This window comes from Phascolarctos cinereus, unplaced genomic scaffold (genome assembly GCF_003287225.1).
Source record: "Phascolarctos cinereus isolate Bilbo 61053 unplaced genomic scaffold, phaCin_HiC Scaffold_2;HRSCAF=192, whole genome shotgun sequence".
In the NCBI taxonomy this organism is placed as follows: domain Eukaryota; kingdom Metazoa; phylum Chordata; class Mammalia; order Diprotodontia; family Phascolarctidae; genus Phascolarctos; species Phascolarctos cinereus.
In genome coordinates, this window is record NW_027555625.1 from 299,147,072 (window position 1) to 299,160,814 (window position 13,743).

General features: G+C 37.1%; 1 protein-coding gene across 2 annotated transcripts in view; it reads left to right on the top strand.

The window, feature by feature from the left end:
* SCAI (suppressor of cancer cell invasion) overlaps positions 1-13,743 on the top strand; it is a 204,989-nt gene that overhangs the window by 137,486 nt on the left and 53,760 nt on the right. For both annotated transcript variants that reach the window (XM_020967566.2, XM_020967567.2), the window contains exons 6-9: positions 1,779-1,877; positions 3,873-3,969; positions 5,131-5,229; positions 5,412-5,564. In XM_020967566.2, coding sequence (XP_020823225.1) covers positions 1,779-1,877; positions 3,873-3,969; positions 5,131-5,229; positions 5,412-5,564 — 448 coding nt within the window. The remainder of the gene's footprint in view (positions 1-1,778; positions 1,878-3,872; positions 3,970-5,130; positions 5,230-5,411; positions 5,565-13,743) is intronic.

Here is a 13,743-nt window from a genome sequence, read left to right on the forward strand (position 1 = left end):
TGACAGAAGGGGTGTGGGAGGGGAGTGTACCACTGAAACCTAACTCATCTAAACCAGCCAAAGGAGAGAGGATCTCTCTCTCTCTCTCTCTTTCTCTCTCTCTCTCTCTCTCTCTCTCTCTCTCTCTCTCTCTCTCTCTCTCACACACACACACACACACACACACACACAACAAATACACACACGTACAGAAAAAACATTTTACCTAAGGGAAACAGGAGGGAAAAGGAAGGCAGGAGAAAGGAAAATAAGGAGAGCATATTAAGGGAGGGAACAGTCCTAAGCAAAACAAACACTAAGAAGTTCAAAAATCTTTGTTGTAGCTCTTCATGTGTAACAAAGAATTGGAAACTGAGGGGGTGACCATTAATTGAGGAATGACCAAACAAGATGTAGTATATAAATGTGATGGGATACTACTGGGTTGTAAGAAATGATGAAAGGGATGGTTTCAGAGAAAACTGAAAAGACTGATGCAGAATGAAGTAAGCAGAACCAGGAGAACAATTTATGCAGTGACGTCAATACTGTAAAAGCAAACAACTTTGAAAGACTTAAGAGCTCTGATCATTGTAATGACCAAACATGATTCTAGAGGACTCATGAAACATGCTGCCATCTCTTGATAGAAAAGTGAAAGACTGAGTACTATTTAAGATTTTTTTTTAAAAAAAGACATGAGGGGAAAAAAAGGCATGGACTATACAGGAATTTGTTTTGCTTGACTAAACATGTAGCAGGGTTTTTGTTTTTCTCAATTGGGGAGGGGCATGAGAGGGAGAGGTTTTTGCTAACTGAAAAAAATAAAAATTTAAAAAAAAGAAATGCAGATCAAAACAACCTTGAGGTTCTACTTTATACCTAGCAAATAGGTAAAGATGAGAAAAGAGGGAAGCAGTCCATGTTAGAAGGGCCATGGAAAGACAGATTCATTGATCCCCCTTTGGGGGATATATATGAATTGGTCCATCTGTTCTGGAAATGAATTTGGAATTATACTTATAAAGTGACTAAAATGTCACTTTTTAAAATGACCCAGAGATCTCACTTCTAGGTGTTTACCCTAAGAATACCCTAAGTGAAACAGAAAGAAAAGCTCCATATACACTAAAATATTCATAATTTTTATAGTAACAATATATAGATGCCTGTCATTTGAGGAATGGTTAAAAACAATGGTATATTAATATTTTGGCCTATTGTTATGCTGTAAGAAATGATGACTGAAAAATCTAGGGAGGGCTGGCTTGGTTGAAGCACTACAGTGGGACAAGTTAAGTAAGATGAGAATACTCCTTCAGTACTTGGACTAGGTGGTACAAGCAGGAGACACACACCTCAGAAAGTGTGAAGGTGAAGGAGCCTAAAGACAAGTTTTGCTTGTTTGACAGTTTCCCAATTTTTTTTTTACATTGAAGAATCTTGTTCATGCTCACAGCACTAGAGGTCATTTAGTTTAACCCATATCTAAAGTATGAATCCCCTTTACAACTTCTCCAACAAATGGTCATCCAGCTTATTTGAAGATGACAAATAGCTAGTTACTTTCCAAGGCAGCCCACTTTATTTTGGTGCAGTGCTGGTTTCTAGGAAGTTTTTCTTATATTGAGCTGAAATTTGAATTCAAGAAGGTGTGCTTCCTCCCGTTGAGGAGCTTATAGTATGGAAAAGAAGCTCCAATATTTTAGTAGACAGTAGAAGAATCAAGTACCTATATATTTGGAGAGTTTGAGATACACCCAGGTATAGAGAATTAAGATGATATATTTCTCCTACAGCCTGCGTACATCTGAGACCAGCTATCTGAATGAGGCCTTTTCCTTCTACTCTGCAATCAGACAGAGATCTTATTACTCTCAAGTCAGTAAAGAGGACAGGTATGGTGGAAGTAACACAATACCTATCAGTTTATAAATATGCTATCTAACACTCATGAACTACACTTTATTTAGTTTCTGCATCTAAGTGAGTGTATCACACAGAATAGTTGATTAATATTGATTGAATTGAATTATATAACAAAATTAGGTAGAAGAGCTCAAATTTTTGTGATATTTTTGTGTTCATCTGAATAACTTCAAATTTCAATTCTGTCAAAAGAGAGGAAAGATTTAAAGGTAACTTGATGATTAAATGTTTAATTGTGTACTTTGTAACCACTGTTTGACTGATTGTATCTTGAGATAACTCCGAGTACGAAATCAAAAGAGAATGATTCTTCTTGTTACTTATACTTTAGCAAAACTTGCCTGTACCTTTTGAAATTTAACAGCCTCAGTAGAGCAAACACAAGCTATCTAATATAGCCTCTTCATTGCCTAGTTTCAACCATTTCATAGTGTTATTGCCACAGGATAGTGATTATAGAATGTGTGTATGTATGTGTACACATATACATATATGTATGGATGGAAAGAATATATAATTTAATTATTGGTTTCTTCATATGATGAGGAAATGAAAACCTTGGAATAGTGATGATGATCCCTTATATTTATATAGAGTTTTACATGTTACAGAGTACTTCATAATCTTACTTAATCTTCGTAACAAGACAAATGTTATTATACCCATTTTATTGACAAGAAAACTGAGTTTCAAAAAAATTAACTGACTTTCTAAACCACATAGTTAATAAGTAGCAGTGTTGAGACTAGAACAAAGTTCTTAGAATGAGTATTGTGGTGTAAATTCAGTTGTCTCAAGGTGACACTGGGAAGCCTTTTATTTTCAGGCTGGTAGAGAAAGGATAAAATCTTTGTCTCTACTTTCTGTGTAATAACAATGCGTATTTGAGATTACACCAATGTGTTCTAAAGGACTAATTAGTGTCTTATAGCAATCCTGGCTTTCCTTATCATTTTTTTTTATACCCAGCGTCCTTATCTCTCTCCCTACTCTCAAAATAATTTGAATGCCTTGTAATTTTAAACATGGAGTGAGTGCAGCTTGTACTTGCCATTTGCTGTGCAGCTCACAAAAAACATGTCTTAATACACCCTCCTGAGTGAAACTCAGATCTATTAATTCTTGTAGAAGTCCATATGATGCCAACCACAGGCATGCACAGGTGCCACGCCTCATCCTTCTTCACTCATATAGCCTTTAATCATACAGGTTCGTAGGATCATAGAGATTCTTTATCCACACCTCCCCCTACCTTACTGTACTTGTACTATGGATCTCTCCAGCTTCATTTTATTCTTTTTAATCCTAGTAAGTTCTCCTTTAATTTCACTTTCTCTTTAGGTAGCCTTAAAATCAAACTTCCCTGCAAGCATTCAATTCTCAGCCAAGTAGTGTATACAGCTTTCCTACTGCTTTTGTATACTCTTCATTGCAAACTCCCCATGTGCCCTGCTGACCCCTGCTCCATTCCTATAAGCCATTTTTTCTCCATTTCTGGTCTTAGGCTGTATATGTATATAAAATATTCCATCTTGCCTTCCTTTTCTTTCCTTGTCTTCCATAAAAACTCCTTCTTTCTCCACCCTCCAGAAGTAGACTCTAACTTGAGGCTTGCTTCAGGTTTGGGAGATTTTTTATATATAATATGAACCCCTATGGCAAACAAGTCATGATGGATACTTTTTTTTCCTTTCATGTATCATAGCCAAAGCTATTTCAGATCCTGCCTGTACCACTAGCACTGCCATATATCCATATGAGGTCACCACCTTCTCTCACCAGTTCAGATATTGTCACAAGTATACCACAGAAGGAGAATGTTTGGGGAAAACTACTATATTATATCTCATCACAGGATCTGACATATTGATGATATAATGGCTTATGAAATGCCATGGAAAACAAGGGTGGTTAAATATGTATTTTTAAAAAAATGATAGTTATTTCATCTTTTCCTGCTGTAGACCTGAGTTGGTGGTTAAGAAGCTACGGTACTATGCAAGATTTATAGTGGTTTGCCTTCTCCTTAATAAAATGGATGTTGTGAAGGATCTGGTCAAGGTATGTGGAAATTGGAACAATGAAGAACTTCAAACCTATTATCACTATTTTTTCTTTTATTGATTATATATATATATATATATATATATATATATATATACACACACATGTATAGGCACATATATTTGTATATGTTGGTTATAAAATGATAAATAATTGAGCTTAGCCAAGATTTTCAACCTGGTTCTTCCATCCTAAGTAATAATAATGTATTAAACTGAGAGCCATTAATGTCCCATTTTGGGGGTATCAGATTGAATTTTAAAATGACTTCTATAGTCTCAGTTATTCTTAGAACCTAGGTTAGTTTTTTACTGACAGAGTAATAGCAAAAGTCAGTAATATCTCAAGCAAAAAAAATTTAAGTATTAGCCTGGCATTCAGAGCTCTCCAGACAGAGCTCTATCTGCTTTTCCAACTTTATCTCCTTATTAACCTTCATTCACTCTGTATTTCTGTCAGACTAGATTAGCCGTTATTTACTTGCTTCATCCTGCCCTCTTCCCATGCTTGTACATGTATACAGGTATGCCTGGAGAACACTACCTCCATCCCCTTCCCATCTCTACCTTTCAAAATTTTTACTTTTCTTTAATGTCTATCTCATCTGTCACTTTTCCCATAAATCTTTTCCTCATTCCCCAACCCCTCCATTCCCTCTACCCTCACCTAGAAGGATTCTCCCATTTTTCCTCTCTGTTCTGATATTCTGGTTGGATCTTTCCTCTGTACTTATATTCTAACTTAAGTAGTCAGGAGGAGGTGGCGTATGAACTGATGGGTATAAGAATTTCTCATGAATGTGCAATGCCATGTTCTAGTTTTGGCTCGAAGACATATTTAGGTTCCATTCTTTCCTTCTTTTTGGGAGTTTTGCAGTGGATTTATCATAGAATCTTAAAGTTGAGTTGAAAGGGCTCGAAAAGATTCTATGAGGTCATCTAGTTCAAACAGTACTAGAATAGTAATCCTATCTATAATATCCCTGGAATATAGTTATTCGGCTGTACTTAAAGAGCTTCTGTGATGACAACATTTTCAAAATAAGATTGTCTGCATATGTCAATTCCATTCTTTTAGGTATTGATGATTTTTAAATGTTCAGATACCCTTAAGTGAGTTGTCTAAAGTCTTTCTTCCTTTGTGGATTTTTAAAATCAGGAATTATCCGATGAAATTGAAGATTACACTCATCGCTTTAATACTGAAGATCAGGTGGAGTGGAACCTGGTACTTCAGGAGGTTGCAGCCTTTATCGAGGTTGGCTTACTTGGTTGTTTATATCAGACTATGCATTTGTATGGGGTCATGTTTTTACCATATAGAGTATGTGTATATGTTTGTCTTTGCACCAAAAAGAGAAGCTTTATTGTTTGCATCTATAAGTTTTTTCCTTTGTAAATATTTTTGTATAGTTAACTTGTGACTGGTTCTTTTTCTAGGCAGATCCAGTCATGGTTTTAAATGATGACAATACCATTGTTATCACATCTAATCGATTGGCTGAAGCAGGGGCCCCCTTGTTGGAGCAAGGGATGATTGTAGGACAGTTGACTCTGGCTGATGCACTCATTATTGGCAACTGTAATAATCAGGTAAAGAATTGCCATGGAATATTTAAATTTGACCTAGAAAAATAGGAGACTTGTCAAAGTAGGATTGGTAATATTATTTCCTAATCATTTATCACATTTTCTTGAAGTATATGAGGATTCAAAATCAAATATTAGATGCCTACTGTTTGCATAATACTATGTCAGGAATCTGGAAAGATACATGGCTTGATTAAAAATATGATCCTTGCCCCCTTTGAGCTTATAGTCCAGTACAGTGATAGAGCATCTACAGAAATAACTACATATGTTTCTTGGAAAACTTAGGAAGAATAGAATAGACCTCCGTCATTAAGCACAACCCTATATCTATGTATCAGTGTGTTGTGTTAGTTCCCTAGCATCCTATGCCTTTTAATTACTATAGCTTTTTGGAAGAAATTTAGATTTATTAAAAAAGAAGTATTTAAGAAAATGAATTTTGTACTTCAAGACCTTTTGTTATTTATTGTACAGATTTTTGAAATCTAACATTTAATTTTGTGTTGTAGACACTAAAATAATTAATTGCAAAAGTTCTTAAACATTTCTTAAATTTGAAAAAGAAGCAAAGTATATAATTTTGCAACTATCTTTTCTTTACAGAGAATTTTATCCCATGTTCTAGCAAAGTGGAGGGAACATGTGGTTCAGAACGAAAAATTTTAATGTTGTCATTTGGGAGTAAATCATAGAGCTGGAAGCTAATAAGTTAGATGATCTTGAAAGTGCCTTTTACCTCTTGCTCCTATGATGCTAGTACAATTTCTTCCTTTTTTCACAAAGGAGAAAACTGAGATCCAGAGAGTAGCCCAAAATCATTCATGTAGTAAGTATGGCTAGGATTTGAACATCTGATACCAAAATCAGTCTTCTTTCCAGTACACTGTTCACCTTTCTGTACTGTGCATATGCTGACATTCATGAAACCATGCTGACAGGGTCCTTCTTTTATAAGTTTATGTTGGATAACCTCAACTGGATCCTCATATCTATAAGGCAACCCTTTTAGACCTCCCCAAATAACTTATTCTCTCATTCAGTGTGATAATTCTTCCAAATCTTTTCATTTCTCCTCAAACCTCCCACTCTTCCTTCTGCCCCTACCCTCTCAATGGAGATGCTTGCCTCATATTTCACTGAAAAACTGAGGCCATTCACCAAAAGCTCCCTCTTCTCCCTTTCTCCTAATCTCTCATTATCCTTCTGCCTTCTGCCATTATCTCTTCCTTCACCCTTGTTTCACACAAAGAGATGATTCTTCTCCTTGCCAACGCAAATATTTCTACATGCACACGTGATCCAGTTCTATCCCCTCTTCTCCAGCAGATTGTCCCTTCTCTCATTCCCACTGTCTCATTTATCTTCATTCTCTCCTTGTCTACTGGCTGCTTCCCTGCTGCTAAGAAACATGCGCAATGTCTCTCCTGTCCTCAAAATCCTCTCACTTGATCCATCCATCCCTGCTAGATTTTGTCTCATATCTTCCCTCTATTTGTGACTAAACTTCTTAATATTAGGCCATCTGCATACAGTACTTCCATTGTATTTCTTCTTACTCTCTTAACTCTCTACAGTCTGGCTTCTAGTCTTTCTAGTCAACTCAAACTGCTCTTTCTAAAGTTACTTTAATGATTTCTTAATTGCCAAATGGAATGGCCTTTTCTTAATCCTCATCTTTCTTGAACTCTCGGTGGTCTTTGTCAATCACCCTCTTCTCCTTGATACTCTCTTCTTTCTAGGTTTTCTTGACACTACTTTCTCCTGGTCCTCTTCCTACTGTGGTGGTGAAATCTAAAATAACTGAAGAAACAAAGGCTCAAGCTTCCAAATCTATTGATTTATTAAGCAGTGAATTCCAATTGCATAACAAATTGGGACCAGGCCTCCTCAGCTTGGCGCTGGACACCACATATAGTGGGAGACAGATTTATATGCATTAAAAGATAAAATTAGGTAATCTCTTCTAGATTTTGAAGTGGGGACAGTGAACAGGTGGACTTTTCTGGATGTTAAACAGGATGTTACTCAATTCTCATCATTAGCAAGCAGGTGGAATTTACAGAAAAATGAAACTTAGGTCTCAAAATGGGGTCAGTTTTACAAGATGGAGTCATTTTGGTTCATACAATTCCCACACTTCTTTCAAATGCCCCTTTTGATTCATAGGGGAGGGACCAGCCCACTCCCTCCCATAGTTCCCTTAAATGTAAGCCAAATTTATAAAGTTTTTGATGTGCTCATTCTCACTGTCAATATTATATAATAAGAAAAGACCACTGGGAAGCATCTTCTCTCGTAACTTAGTACAACAGCTATCACAGAGTTTAAGAGCAATAATAATGGGAGCGGCTAGGTGGTACAGTGGATAGAGCACCAGCTCTGGAGTCAGGAGAACCTGAGGTCAAATCTGGCCTTAGGCACTTACTAGCTGTGTGACCCTGGGCAAGTCACTTAATTCTGATTGCCTCAGGGAAAAAAAAAAGAACAATGATGACAATATACAAACCTTGTTAAATAGACTAAAAGTAAACTAAATTGGGCTACAGATTAAACCACTTAGAGGACTCAGAATAGATCAGTTTTAGGAGTGGAGAGTTATGTGTCACCAAGGTAACCAAGAAAACAGCATAAATACCAAGAAACAAAAAGCTAAAACAATATAATGATGATCATCAATATTAAATAACATCAGCTCTCCTGGTATCCTAGTAACCTACTATCAATGTTTGTTTATTTATTTATGTATTTTAGGCAATTGGGGTTAAGTGACTTGCCCAGGGTCACACAGCTAGTAATTGTCACGTATTTGGTCTGAGATCGGATTTGAACTCAGGTCTTCCTGACTTCAAGGCTGATGCTCTATCCACTGTGCCACCCAGCTGCCCCCAACCAGTGTATATTTCATCAACATCTTGAGTCAGATGTTCCATGTAGTTGTCTAGTCCCTGGAAATAGCTTTTCTTGGACATTCTGGAATAGACCTCCTTCTTAGGACAGTTCTGAAGGAGGCTCTCCCTCTTTGGTTCCAGATCACTTGCAGAGATTCTTAGGTAATTCTGCTAAAATCTGCCTATAACAAGACAATCCCAATTTAGTGCAGCTTCCTTAATTTGGTTTTCGAAACCTGAAACTTTAGAGAATTTTAGTTTTTATGTACTACTTGCTAAACCCTGTATGTGATCTAAGAAACTTTTAAAAAAAAGTTCACGAGTGTCTAACTTGTAAAATGAACCTGTCTTTTAAAAATTATCAGACAGATACCTGAAAAATGAGAAAATAATTGCATTTTCTTTACAATTATCAGTGTAATTTTATGTGTAAAATCTTAATCCAATGTTGAGAACTCATTTCTAAAACATAAGCAAAGGCTGAATTTCCATATTAGTTACATTTTGAAGTCAAAAGTCATTATACACACACACATACACACACACACACACATATACACACACAAAATAGAGAAAACAGTCTAATACTGTTGCTTTCTCAAAACTTACTATTCCATTAAGTAGAAAACTTTTACATTGCATCTTTGTCTTATTACTTTGTCTAATTCCCCTCTTAGGAGTATGTCATTCTTATATTATAATTTGACCACAAATATAGATTAATATTGTAAGATATTTCATATTTGCATCATATTACAGTAACTCAGAGATGTTCCAGTATCAATCTGTTAATTAACAGATTTAATTTTATACTTATAAACCTCTACTGCTCATCGGGCCAGATTATAGAAATTTACTAAGAAGGAAAAGGAGGGACGTAGTTATAGCAGTGTCAAGACTTGTCCCCTCCAGGGTGCAGACTAACCTGACATCAACTATAACAGGAAGAACTACCTTATCTCTGTTTGATACCAAGCATGAGTCATATCTGATAGCCAGTCATGTGGTAAAGCTCCACATTATTCACAGGATATCAAAAGCCAGGCTCAGGTTTAACCAGGTAGGGTAATTTCCTATGCAGAAAGGCAGTAGCATAATGGGGAAATTGAGTCAATAAGGTCCGACCTTAGGTCATACCAAGGTTATCCTCTCAACTTTTCCCAGGGACAGAAATCCACAGACATCCAGTTCTCAGACTGCATCACATGCCATTTTCTTGTCTTGTCTTCATGATAATCCCTGTAATTCTAACTCAGGAGAACATTGTACACAGTAACAGCCACATTGTGCAATGACTAATGTCGATAGCCTTAGCTCTTCTCAGCAATGCAAGGATCTAAGACATCTCCAAAGGTCTCATGATGGAAAATGCTATCCACATCCAAAGAAAGAACTAAGGAGTTTGAATGCAGATTGAAGCATATTATTTGCTGTTTTTTTTCTTCTATTTTGTTTCCTCTTTCTGATGGTTCCTCCTATTGGTTCTAATACTTCCTTACAATATCACTAATGTGAAAATATGTTTAATAGGAATGTATATGTATAGCTTATATCAGATTGTGAGCTGTCCTGGGGGGAGAAGGGGGAAGGGAGAAGGAGAAAAATTTAACACTCAAAAGGTTGTGGAAGTGATTGATGATAAATCAAAATAAATTAATGAGAGACTCTTCTAGTGCTGAGCCTAGAATCAGGAAAATTCGTCTTCCTGATTTCAAATCCAATCTCAGACACTTACGAGCTGTGTGATCCTGAGCAAGTGACTTAACCATGTTTACCTTAGTTTCCTCATCTGTAAAATAAGTGGGAGAAAGAAATGGCAAACCACTCCATTATTTTTGCTAAGAAAACCCCAAATGGGGTCACAAAGAGTTGGACATGACTGAAACAACTGAATAATGACAACAAAAGTTCCTGGTCACCTCCTCCTCTCTTGTCATTGTGAATATCTATCCCTATTATCCAGAACAGGGTGTGAGCCAAGATGATGGTTGGGTGAGTTAGGCCTCTTTGGTTTAAATCACCCTTTCTATTCCTTAATTAAATTTTGCTCATCTTTTAAGTTACTCCCTAATTTAAACCAGCTTTTCTCTTTTGATGGTCAAGAAAGGTTTACTGCCAGGTAAATTTCAACTGCAAACTGCAGATTTATGTTTTCTGCCTCTAATCAGTGAAACTGCTTTTCTTTATTGCACAAAAGTAATAGCTCTCTCAATTTCCAGGGAAAGGGTAATAAATCTCTGTAACTTTCACTCTCAAAATCTTATTCTTATTTTTCCTTAAAACAATTCTACAGAATAGTCCCCCAGAACTCATTTCAGTATTTCAGCATATATTAAGTTACTGCTAAGTGTTTTGTCAGATAAGACAAAGTGAAGGGGGTAAGTTCCTGCAAATACCTAAAGCCCCAGGAGTTCTCCCTTGCGGTCTTAAAATAATTAATCTCCAATCTCTCTAGTCTCCAAACCTCCAAAATCTACTAAGGTGTTTTTTAGCAGTTACCATAATTTAGAAATGTGTGGGACAGCGACCCTAACCCAAATTAAACCCAGAGACTTCTCAATGTGGAAAGTAAAAGTTATTTTTATTACAATCTCAAGAGAAGGGGTATCTGCTCCCCCTGGTATACTTCCAAGAGGAGAAAGGCAAGGCACAGAAAGCAAAATGAGATTATATACCTTCACCCACCACTATCCCTTACTCCCATTGGCTGGGGAGGTGGGCTTACATTCTAGGCACGAAAATTCAAAGACAAGGAAACAGGGTATAGCTAATCCAAACATACATGTCCTTAATTAGTAAACCTAATGCTGACATAGCAGTGGTGTGATGATCAGGAGGGGTTTAGGGCCAAATTCCCATGAGTTAGGTAATTCCTGGGAAACCAAAATCCACTGCAGTCTCCTCTCCCCAACCCCCTTCTCCCTTATCCCAGAGACAAGAGAAAGGTGGGAAGCTAAGGGCAAACAGTTCAGGTTGGGGGCAGGGCTTATTCTTTCTGTTATGTGCTTGAAAACGGGGTCTGAGTGGGGGATGATTTTGAAAGCAATAATCAAGAAGTATTGACCTTTGAGGAGACTTCACTTCTGAGAGTTCATCTCTCACAGAAATTTACAGTAAACTTATTACATATCGATTACAAATTCAATCATTTATAATGCCACAAATTTCTACAAACCAGGAAAAAGTTTTCCTTTCTTTGATTATCTGATTTAATTTCTGTAACAACTATATCCTAGACAGGGTTGATATAACAGAGAGAAAATATTTTGCAGGGTTTTTTTCTTTTTACCTTAATCTCCAGCAGAAAGCCTAAGGTGGGAATGAGTTCTGCTTACTGGGACAGGGATCTTAGCATCAGATTACAGAAAGTTCAGAGAACTGGTTCAAGTATAAAACTTCATTAATCTTCCCTAGCATGCTAAATTCTTTGGCTGCAGCTTTTTAGCAGTCTTTCTGGCTGGCGGCATTTTTCCTCAGAAATCTTTCAAGGTAACAGAATCTACAGACAACACTAAATATGACACAGAATATAGTTTTTCTGAGCATTTTGCAAAGACATAAAAAATCAAAATCATAAGATATACTTGGAGACCTTATCTTCTGCTGAAAGTCTAATCTCAAAACCTTTAATTTGCTGCAATTAAAAGTCCCTTTTTCAGGCCAATTTTGTGACCCATTTAGATTTTTATATATTTTAGCATAATTTGGAAGTTCTATCTTTTAGTCACCCCCTCCACTGCTGTGTGGAAATTTCCCTGAGGGGGTGTCAGTTTGACATGCACTCTTTCCCTGGTCTTATGCCAAAAGACATTTTTCAGGGGGCTTTCCCATCAGAATGCTACATTTGGATCCCATAATTTCCCCAAGGGAACTTGCCCAACAGTGTGGAGGCTTACCCTAGCTTATATTTCCTAAGGGGATTTCTCCTACATTGAGGAAGCTTATCTTTATCTGTTACCTTAAAGGGACTTCCCAGGGCTATCTACTTCCCCCACAGTGTGGGAGTTAACCTTCTCAAGGAGTATGGGGGAATTATCTTTCCCAGTGACATAGGATCTTTCCCAGTCTTCCCCAACAAACAATGTATGGGGTTTGCTTTTCCTAGCAAACAGTGTGTGTGTGTGTGTGGGAAGTTTACCTTAGCTTGGAAAAAATGTAATTGAGACAGGGGTTGGGGGGGGGTCTGATATCCAGGGCAATCTTCTGTAAAAAAGTCCCTCAGTGAAAGGTTAACCAGATTATTCTGGTTTTCTGAAAGACTCTTCTGGTAGTCAGGATCCTGTATTTCAACCTGCATCAAAAACTGGTGGGTAAAATCTGAAATAACTGAGGAAACAAAGGTTCAAAGTCCCAAGCATGTTGATTTATTAAGCAGTGCATGCCAATTGCATAACAAATTGGAACTAGGCCATCTCAGTTTCACACTGAACCCTAAAAACAAGGAGAGACAGAGTTGTATGCATTAAAAGACAAAATTAGGTAATCTGATTGAGAATTGGTAGTGGGGAGAGTGATCAGGTGGACTTTTCTGGATGTGAAACAGGATGTTACTCAATTCCCATGATTAGCAAGCAGATGGAATTTATAGGAAAATGAAACTTAAGTCTCAAAATGGAATCAGTTTTACAAGATGGAATTAATTTGGTTCACATACTACCTAACTGACTTCTCTCCATTCTCCATGACCATCCTTCAGGTCATGCCCACTAATGGTAGGATTCCTATAGGACTCTCTTAGGTCATCTTCTTTTCTCCCTCTCTGCTATGTTACTTGATGATCTTATTGGCTCCTATGAATTGGATTATCATCTCCATGTTGATGATTTTCAAATCTTATCCAACCCTAACCTCTCTGCTGACCTCTAGCATCTCCAACTCCCTATTGGATATCTTGAACTGTATGTCTTTTCAACATCTTAAAACTCAGCATGTCCAAAATTGAACTAATTTTATTTCTTTCCAAACCCTCCCTTCTTCCTAACTTCCATACTACTACTGTTGAGGGCACCACCACCCTTCTAATTTCTCTTGTTCACAGTTTTGGTGTCATCCTTGACTCTTCGTTCTTCCTCCTCCATAGCTAATCTTTTTTGAAGCCTGTTGATTTTACCTTTGCAACATCTCTGCATAGACCCCCTTCTTTTCTCTAACCCTGCCACCACTCTGGTGCAGGCCTTCATCACCTCATTACACAATAGGCAATAGCTTGCTGGTTGTGTATCTGCCATAAATCTTTTCCTACTTTAATTCATCCTCTACTTAGCTGTCAAAGTGATCTTCTTAAAGTACAA